Genomic DNA, 10,653 nt, shown 5'->3' on the forward strand with positions numbered 1-10,653 from the left:
AGTGAGCTCAGTATTCAAAGCAACTTTTCTCTGGGGGTGTTTGCCAATTCCAAATGGAATGCTAAAAGTCTGGTGTTGCCTTACAGGGAGGGAAGGTGCTGGTGAAGAGCTGAACCCTGGGAGTAAAGGTGGACCAAACAGGTTGGCCCTCACAGGGACTGCAGCTCAATTTAGAAACAGCCTAGGGGCGCCTGGGTGACGCAGTCGTTAAGCGGTCTTCCTTTGGCTCAGGGCGTGATCCCTGCGTTATGGAATCGAGCCCCACATCAGGCTCCTCTGCTATGAGCCTGCTTCTTCCTCTCCCACTCCCCCTGCTTGTGTTCCCTCTCTTGCTGGCTGTCTCTATCTCTGTCAACTAAATAAATAAAAAAAAATCTTAAAAAAAAAAAAAAAGAGAGAGAAAGAAACAGCCTGATTCCTGAGACTGCACTGAAGTGACTCCAGATCCCAAGTGCCCCATTCACCTGACAAAAGCAAATGTGAATTTTCTCTGGCAGAGGAAAACATCATCTTAGATCTCAAATAATTTCTACAAAATAATTATGCAAATTCAATGGCCAGCACAAACTTAAAACAACAACAACAACTAGGCACATAAAGAGACAAGACAAAATGAATGAAAACCAAGAGAAAACAGACACTGGAAAAGACTCACAAATAATGCCATAATCGGACAAACTTTAAGATAATTATTCATACCATATTTGAGGAGATAAAAGACAAGACTGATAATTTTGGCAGATAATGGTAAACTATAAAAAGAAAATCAAACAGAAATTAAAGATTCGAGGGGCGCCTAGGTGGCTCAGTTGTTGAGCATCTGCCTTTGGCTCAGGGCATGATCCTGGGGCTCTGGGATTGAGCCCCACATCAGGCTCCTCCACTGGGAGCCTGCTTCTTCCTCTCCCACTCCCCCTGCCTGTGTTCCCTCTCTCACTGGTTGTCTCTCTCTGTCAAATGAATAAATAAAATCTTTTAAAAAAAGAGAGAGAAATTAAAGAATCAAAAAATATATGGCTGAAATGAAAAACTCAACTGAGGCATGCCCAGCCGGCTCAGTGGGTAGAGCATGTGATTCTTCATCTTGGCTTATGAGTTTGAGCCCCATCGTGGGTGTTAAAAAAACAAAAGCCAAAATAAACAAAGGGGCGCCTGGGTGGCTCAGTCAGTTAAGCATCTGACTGCAGCTCAGGTCCTGATCTTGGGGTCCTGGGATAGGGCCCCAGGTTGGGCCCCCACCTCAGCAGGGAGTCTGTTTCTCCTTCTGCCTCTTCCTCTCCCCCTGGCTTGTGTTCTCTCTCCCTCACTCGCTCATTCTCTCTCTCTTTCTCAAACAAAATTTTTAAAATACAAAACAAAAAATCCACCCTCAATTGATGGTTTAGTAAGTCATTTATAGCAGAAGAAAAAGAGATAAGTGAGGAGATATCCAGAATGAAGGACAGAGAGACAGACAGAAAACACAGAAGAAAGGTTAAGAGACAGAAAATCCAATGAATGATCTAACATGTGTAACTGGAGTCCCAGAAAGGTAGGTGAGATAGAATGGGGCAGAAACAATATCTGATGTACTAATGACTGATGACTTCCAAAACGAATGAAAGATATAAGCCCACAGATTCAAGAAGTCCTAAGTACTCCAGTAATTAAAAAAAAAAAAAAAAAAAGTCCCACCAGGGACAGCATAGAAAAATTGCTGAAAACCAAAGACAGAGAATGTTTTAAAAGCATCCAGAGAAAAGACTACTTTCAAGAGAACAACAGACTGACAAGTGGCTTCTCAAAAGAAGCAATCCAAGTCAGAGATAATGAAATATCTTTGAAATGCTTAAAGAAAACAATGGCAAACCAAGAATTCTATAAGTACCTAAAAGGCCCTTCACAAATGGAGGAAAATGTTCTAAAATTAGATTGTGGTAATGGTTGCAGAACTCTGAAAACACTAAAAACCACTGAATTGTATACTTTAAATGAGCAAATTTTATGCTGTGTGAATTGTATCTCAATTAAGCTATTGGGTTTTTTTTTTAATGCAATGTAAATAATGACATTTGCAAACACACTGTAAGAAATCTCTCACCCCAGACCTGCACTAAAGGAACACTAAACAGTATTCTTCAGGTGAAAAGAAATGGCCCCAAATGGAAGTCTGGAAAGTGACAAAGAAGGCACTGCAGAACTACGGGGAAAAGATGACCTTTCTGATACCCAGTACTGAATAAATGGTGCTGGTAAAAGTGAAAGGTAACCCCCTTTTCCACAAAAAATCAATTCCACAAAAAAAGTTACACACACCACACACACACACACACACACACACAGTTACACAAAAACGAATTCCAAGCTGACCGTATATCTTAATCTGAACGGCAAAATAGTGAGATTTCTGCAAGGTGTTATATGAAACAATCTTCCTGACTTTGGAACAGAACTGCAAATTAGGGGAGAAAAGACATGTAAACCCTAAAGAAAACTGGGCAAAACATCTGAACAGGCACTTCACAAAAGAGGCTACCAAATAAATATGACCTCATCGGTCGGCAAGAAAGTACAATTTAAAACCACAAGGGGATACCACTTCACACTCACCAGGATGGCTAAATTTAAGACTGACAATACCTAGTGCTGCCAAGGATGTGGAGCACAGGAACTCTCATACACTGGCTGGAAAGAGTATAAATCGGTCAAATGCTTTGGAAACTTGGTATTATCCATTAAATTTGAAGACATGCCTATCTTTTGACCTAGAAATTCCACTGCTAGGTATATACTCAACAGAAATGAGTGCACCGAGAGACATACAAGTGTGTTCATGAGAGCCAAAAGGCAGAAACAACTGACACGTCTACCAACAGTGGAATGGAAAAACTGTGGTATAGTCATACAACGGAATACTACAGATCAATAAGAAAATGGATGAACCTCAAAAACAACTTGAGTGAAGGAAGGCAGACACAAAAGAACATTTATCCTATTGTTTCGTTTACATAAAGTTCACAAAACAAACCAGATGAAACCACAGACACCGTAGGTGCGATAGGCTATGTGTTTAGAAGGTAAAATTACACAGAAAAAAAAGGCAAGGAGATGATTATCCCCGACAAGTCAGGGTCGGGTTACCTCTGAAGGAATTCCGGGCTCATGGGTGCCGGCAGAGCTGTATTTCTTGGCCTGACACCCAGCAGAGCCGGGGCTGGGGGATAAATCAGGGAGGGCTGGTTTGGGGTCCTGCACTTCCCCGGCGCGCGAGAAGCCAGGGAAGGGGGGCGAGAGAGGGGAGCGGGTGAGGGAAATCGCCTCACCCAGGCAGCCGAAGCGGGGCTTGCAGCGTGGCCGAGGTGGGGGGCGGGGGGGCGTCCAGCGGGGCCGCCGGGGAGGGGAGGCTGAGAGGCCGCGGCCCGGCGCCGCCACACCTGCCCGCGGGCCCGGCCCCCCGCCCCGCAGGTGCCCCCCACCGTCTCCACCCGCCGCCCACGCCGCCACCCCCGACCCGCCCGCAGTCCTCGACGCCCCCCACGCCGCTTGCGAGGCTCTCCCGCCAACACCCCCGCGCCTCCCGCCCAGTCCTCTCCCGCCGCGCCGCTCGCGGGACTCACCTCATTGTCGCTGCCGGGGCGGGCGCGCGGGGCCGGGGGCGCGGCGCGGGGCGCGGGGCGTTAGCGGGGGAGCCGGCCCCGGGCGCGGCGGCTCCGCGTCTCGCTGGGCTGCGGGGGGCAGCGGGGGCGCATCTTCTCGGGGCGGGCGTCCGGGCCGCTAGCTGCGGGGACGGGCTGCGGCGGCGGCGCCTGACAGCTGGGCCCCGGCCCCTGCCATCTTGGCGGGCGCGTGCCCGGGCCGGCGTGTGCGCGCGCCGCCGGGGGCAGGGCGGGAGGCGGAGGGGAGGGGGCGAGCGCGCGCCCGCCTTTACTCGGGGCGCCGGCCCCGGCTGGCGGGTGGGGGCGGTGCGAGGACCGCCGAGGGGAAGGCGGGGGCGTGCGCGGGCGAGCTCCGCCGCGAGCCAGGACTAAGGGGGCGTCCCTCCGCCCGCAGAGGGGAGTGCGCGCGCGTGCGTCCCTCCGCCCCCGGCCGCCGAGGAAGAGCGCGCGCGGCGGCCCGAGCCCGACACAAAAGGCGCGGGGCCCCGCCGCCCGCGCCTCCGGGAGTGCTGAGCCAGGGGCTGCGAGGGGCGGGGCGGAGCTGCGAGGGGCGGGGCTTCTTGGGAAGGACGACAAGCGAGGGACGGGGCGGAGCTTTGGGAGCCGGGCTGTGGGGACTGGGCTTCCTGTGAAGGACAGCCGCGGGGGGCGGGGCTTAGGACTGAGGGCGAGCAGCGAGGGGCGGAGCCGCGAGGGTGAGGTGGAGTCGTGGGCGGGGCGGGGCGGGGCGGGGCGCCAGGCAGGCACGTGGAGCGCAGAGCCCGTCCCCGCGCGGGGCGTCTCCGGCATCCACCAAGGGCAGTTAGTTCGTGGGCGTCCGTGCGCGTGAGCCAGAGGGTTCCCCCTCCCCCTGTAATGCGCCCCGCCTGCTCGGAGGCAAGGGGCGGCAGGCATCCGAGGGGTGTCGAGGTCACCGACCAGTCAGCCCTCTTTTTGTAAATAGCCAGGTCTGGGACCGGGAGTCGCAGCGCTGGGGTTATATCAACACGTGGAGGAACTCCCCTAGCCCAAGGAGAGCCTCATCAGGCTCCCCAAAACCACAGCCTGTGTACAACCACAGCACTAAGTAGGTGCTCCAGGTTTTCTCTGGTTGTTAAATTCCAATTCTTCCCAAAGGTTAGCCATCTGCATTGCTGGCTAGAAACCTTACGGGTCCCACTCTTCATATCTAAGTGGACACAGATCATCGTCGTGCTTTCTCAATAATACCGCTGATGCTCTCTCTCCTGTCTATCACAGTAACATCGAAATCATAGCTACCTTCTGAAAAATTGGGTCTAGACAAGAGCGTATCAAACTTTTGGCGAAGTTTGGAATTTAGTAGAAGGGCGGGGAAGGGTCGCTATTTTACACCTGGCCCAGATGAAGAGCTTCTGTGAGTTGAGTGGTTTTGCCCAAGATACAGGAAGTGATGGAGCGAGTTCTCAAGCCAGGGTTTCTCTGACTCAAAATCCCGGTGCCCATCGTTCTGGTTTGCTACAGTTGAACATAGTTCTCCCTGGTTGCAAGGTGGGTCTCTGGGTAGTCTTCCCCTTCGTATCCCGTGCCTCTCCCTCACTATCCACTTGTCATGAGTTCCTTAGTGACCGATTGTCACATTTTCCCTTTCTTTCTGTTTGTTTGAGCTGGAGTCTTCAAACTCAAAAGAGCACGTTGGTCGCCTATAGTCCTGTTAGCAGGTCCGGAGGGTTTCCGCTCCTTCTTGCCTTTTTTGTCCCTCTCTTCCCAGGGTCAGGTTTGGCTCTCTGCTACAGAAGAGACTTGTTAGATGCTAAAAATTACTAAAATGGGCAATCTCCAGGGCACGTGGAGACATGCAGGTGTGTTCTACAGAGGCACTGTTACCCTTGGTCAGTGCGTATCTGACTGTGGGAGAGCACCACCCCTAACCCCCGCCCCCGGGGATATTGGCCTGTTTGTACCTAAGTTGGTTTATTGGAGCTTGTGGCCCAGTCTGACTTCCCTCCTGCCTTGGAATCCGGTAAGTTGTTCCTATCCTGTAACTGGGAAAGGGTGACCGGGCCATGTTGGTAGTGGAGTTACTATAGAACATTAGCACCAAAGGTGAGGGGCATACCCCCCTGTCAACCTTTCCTGCTAACTACCAATAGCCCGGAACAATAAAGACAGGAGAACCAGAGAATGTTGATGCTGGAAGGGACCTGCCAATCCGTCTGTTGGTAGGAGATGGGGGTGGAACACCAAGAAAGTGAAAGGGGTCCAACATCACTCAGTGAATTCACAAAATCAGCTGTCGGGCTCCTGGTGAGATCGCTTCTTGGATCCAGTGTTTCACCCTCAGAGGGCTTCTTGAGCAGCAGGAAGGGCTGGGGAGGACAAGTAGTGACCACTTGTGCCCTAAGCTGAGCCCTGCTTCTCCATGAATGGGTGTTGGTGTTGCCCGCCCAGCCCAGGATGCTTAGGAAGGAGAGCTTCCCGTGTTGCTGCCCCACCAGCAGTGTAGACCTCTCTGAGCCTCCCTTTCTCACCCCACAGATGGGACTCCTACATCCTTGTAGGCATTGCTGAGGAACAGCACAACGTGGGCTCCTGAATAGTCTTCCCACCCTCCCCCAGAAGCCTCACTCTTGCCTCTCCTACCCCCTCTCCAACCATGTGTTTTTGAAACCAGCCTACTTAGCATGTTTCCCATTGACTGAAAAAAGCCTTTATTCCTTAAAGGTACATGAATTCATATTTTACATTCTTCTGATAAAAAGAAAATTATGTTTGCCATGTGTAGCCCCGAAATGATTTGTCTGTGGAGGTCACCCTTCCTCGGACTTGAAAAGATTGCTCACCAAAGTCAGCGACTTTATGACACGTGATGTGTGTGGGTGCAGGACACGTAGCCAGGCTGACGACCCATGGGTCAACGGAGAGGCCCTCCTAGACTGGTTTTCCCATTTGTGGGGGAGGCAGGAAACACAGGCACTGTTAGCCCAGGCTAGTCATAGAGCCACAGACACGTACTAGAGCCAGGAAGTCCTCAAAGGTAGCTGTTTAACTTCCTACCCGGAGGGTGAAACTGAGGCCCGGAGAAGTCACACGGGCCAGCGGATGAAGAGCCAGATGGACACATGTTCCTGCAGACCCCAAGTTTCAAGACTGCCTACATCATCCCCTGCTCCCTCCCTATTTCTTGAGGCTTTTCCAGCCTGGGGTCATTGTAGAGGAACCAACCCTGTGGACCATCTTCTCTCTCTCGGTGTTGCCAAAACAAACCTCCCTCACCACAAATAATCAAAAGAAACCCAGTTGCTTTCGATGATTCACCAATGAGACCATGTCTGGTTTATACTAACAGCAGAAGTCATTACTATTCATGCCAGAACCCAAAGTGGAGATGTGCTTCTTTGAAGTGAAGACGACAGATGTCTCAGAGACCTTGGGGACCACCTGTGACACTGCAACTGTTTTTGAAAATCCTCATTCGCACCATTAACCTCATTGACCAACTCACTTATTACCAGCAGTATTTTCTTTAAATATAACACAATTCGTTTATAATCATTCATTCATTCATTTACTCATTCATTCAAGGTTTGTTGAGCACCTATGTGTGTCTGCCTCGCTGGTGCCCAGCACGCTGCCTCTGTCTACCTGGCAAACCATCTTCAACCCCCACGCACATGTCAGCTCTCTCCCAGAATGCTCAGCACCCCCTTCCCCTAGGGCTGCAGGCACCATGCTCCACACTGCTGGGGGTTTGGGGCTCGGCCCCATCCCGCCTTCACCATCCCTTACCTGCCGGCTCCCCCGCTAGACTGCGAACTTCATGAGGGCAGCACACAAGTCTTATTCCTCGCCGCCCCCACGTCTGTTACAGCACAGAAATGAGGAGACCCTGCCGACTCTTCACCCTCATCTGAGCAGGGTCTGCAGGAGGAGGAGGGGACGAGCCTGCAGACATTACATTTCGGAAACCAAAGCTCCTGCTTGTGCTCTTGATTCATCCTGCAGGAAACAGAAATTACTTCTGGCCCGTTTTGCCTTCCCCACACTCAAGGATGGCCTGTGGCTCACAGCTGCGGTTTCGCTTTTGACTCCACCTCTCAGGCTCCTGGGCTCCGGGCTCGAAAGCAACTCTCCTTAGGATCATGTTTCACCCGCTTTGAAGGCTCAGGAAGAGGCCACTCTTGGGAGAGGGGCCTGTGGTGGTCATACTGGGGATGACTCCAGCTTCCTGCTGAGTGTCTCAAAGACCTGGACCAACCAAGGGGAAGTTTGGCCAGACGTGTGTGTGTGTGTGTGTGTGTGTGTGTGTGTGTGTGTGTGTGTGTGGTGTGTGTGCGTGTGTTGGGGGGCTAGAGGGGAGGACCTTGAGTACTCTTCTGGCAGAGGGCAACTTCTTAGTGCCATTCTTTGCAATGGGAGAAGCAGACTGAGGACCCACGTTAGAGCAGGCCTGCTTTTTTAGAGGAGCCTGGAGCCAAGTGCTGTCATCCCAGGCTGCCTGAGTGTTCCCACTTATTTAAGTTCAGAAAACTGAGCCCAGTGCATGCCTTAGCCACCCTAGCCAGCAACCCAGGAGAGAGCTGCTGATCCCTTTCCTGGGAGCCCCAAGGCCTTTGGGAAAGAATGCCCCACCCAGCCCCACCCTAGGGAGGCCCAGACCTGGAGATCAGGTCTCAGCTTGGGGGGTGTCTACTGTCATCCCCGGGGAAGAAACTCCCTGGCCATTCCTCCGTCTCAGCTGACTCACACCTGCTTGGAAACCCTGACAGCCAGGCCTTCGTGGGGCTGAGGGGACCTGCCTATAGTGGGGCTGGGAGGCCTGGGCCTCTGAGCACACATTTTAGGGGAATTGGGAAATTTGAAGGCTTCCATCCCCTCACATGATGTTCTACCAAGTTGATGGCGTGTCTAATGGAGGGAATGATAGAGAAGTTATAAGAAGACTCAAGAAGATCTGGCGTGAGAGCAATTTGAGAACAAAAAGTAATTCTTAGGAATAAAAACATTATTTCAAAACTGAAAAAGTTAATTAGAGGTAGTAAAAACCAGAAAAGACACTGATCTAGAACTAGGGTTGGCACACGTTTCCTACAGAGGACAAGATAATAAATATTTTTGGCTTTTTGCAGGTCATTCCGTCTTTGTCATAACTACTCCACTTGGCCATGGTAGCTTGAAGACAGCCACAGACAATCCATGAATGAATGGTTGTGACTGTGTTCCAATAACACTTTATTTACAAAAACAGGTGGCAGGCTCGATGGGGCCTACAGGTCACAGTTTGTTGACTCAGGCCCCAGGAGATTAAATGGGAAAACTACTTCACAAAGCAGTCAGAGTACAAAAGGAAGAAATGGAAATTATCATTGACAAAACCTACAAATGGTAGATTCAAGAGATCTGACTTCTCAATAGTAAGGATTCCAAAAGGGATGGAAGGAAGAGAAGCCATAATTGAGGACAGAATAGAGTTTTTAAATCCAAAGAGCTCATCAGAAGACTGAATGCTTTTTTCTAAGATCAAGAACAACACAAGGTTATCTACTCTCCTGTCTGCTTTTCAATATTGTCCTGGAGGTAATTAGGCAAGGCCAGGGTGGAAAGGCATTCCATTGAAAAGGAAGAAGTAAAAGTGTCTCTATTTGCAGATGACATAATCTTGTGGATAGCAAATCTTGAGGAATCCACTAAAAAATTATTAAAACGAACAACTGAGTTCAGTAAGGTTGCAGTTTGCAAGACCAATATCCAAAAAATCAATTGTATTTCTATATAGTTGCTGTGAACAATTTCAAAATGAAATTAAGAAAACAATTCTACTTCAATAATATCAAAAAATAAAATATTTAGGAATAAATTTGGTAAAAGAAGTATAAGACATACACTGAAAACTGCAAAATGTCACTGAAAGAAATTAAAGAGGACCTAAATAAATGGAAAGACAGCCCATGTTCATGGATTGGAAGACTTAGTATTCTGAAGATGGCAATAGTCCCCAAATGATCTACAGATTCAGTGCAATCCTTGCCGAAATCCCCCTCTTTTTTTCTCAGAAATTAGCATCCTGATTCTAAAATTCATTTGGAAATGCAAAAGACCTAGAACAGCTAAGACAATCTTGAAGAACAAAGTTGGAGGATTCATATTACCTGATTTCGAAATTTACAGCAAAGCTATAATAGTAATCAAGTACAGTACTGGCTTATGGAGATAGATATAAATATAGATATAGATTGATAGAGGAAATAGAATTAAGAGTCCAGAAATAAACCCTTACATTTATGTGCTGTTGATTTTTAACAGGTGTGACAAAGTAATTCAGTGGAGGAAAGAGGAATCTTCAATAAATGGTGCTGAAACAACTAGAAATCCCCAGGCAAAAGAAGGATGTTTAATACTTCACATCATATGCAACAATTATCTTAAAATGGTTCATAGCCCTAAATGGAAGAGCGAAATCTATAAAACTCTTAGAAGAAAACATACGTGCGAATCTTTCTAACCTTGAGTAAGGCAACGTTTTCCCAGATATGACACCAAAAAAAAAAGTACAAGCAACCAAAGAAAAAACAGATACATTGGATTTCATCAATATTAAAAACTTTTGCTGCAGTAATACCATTAAAGTGAAAAGACAACCCTCAGAATGGGAGAAAATATTTGCAAATCGTATCTCTGAAGAAGGCCTTGTATCAAGAATATATAATGAACTCTTTCAACTCATTAATACAAATACGAATAAGCCAAGCAAAATGTGGGCAAAGGAACGGAATAGCTACCTCTCCAAAGATCTACAAGTGGCCAATAAGCACATGAAAAGATGCTCAATATCATTAGCTACCAGGGAAATGCAAATAAGCTGCAATGAGATACAACTACACTCCCACTAGGATGGCTATAAATAAAAAATAATAATGATAAAGGAAGGGCACCTGGGGGGCTCAGTCCTTAAGCATCTGCCTTCGGCTCAGGATGTGATCCCAGCGTTATGGGATCAAGCCCCACATCAGGCTCCTCCGCTGGGAGCCTGCTTCTTCCTCTCCCACTCCCCCTGCCTGTG

General features: G+C 49.1%; 1 protein-coding gene across 1 annotated transcript in view; it reads right to left on the bottom strand.

The window, feature by feature from the left end:
* The window catches only part of EVL (Enah/Vasp-like), a 138,634-nt gene extending 134,783 nt beyond the window's left edge, over positions 1–3,851 (bottom strand). The window contains exon 1 of the mRNA XM_026515313.4: positions 3,597–3,851. Within this exon, the coding sequence (XP_026371098.1) occupies positions 3,597–3,601 (5 nt within the window). The 5' untranslated portion in view covers positions 3,602–3,851. The remainder of the gene's footprint in view (positions 1–3,596) is intronic.
* Between the last annotated feature and the right edge of the window lie 6,802 nt (positions 3,852–10,653).

Source organism: Ursus arctos, unplaced genomic scaffold (genome assembly GCF_023065955.2).
Source record: "Ursus arctos isolate Adak ecotype North America unplaced genomic scaffold, UrsArc2.0 scaffold_25, whole genome shotgun sequence".
NCBI lineage: Eukaryota > Metazoa > Chordata > Mammalia > Carnivora > Ursidae > Ursus > Ursus arctos.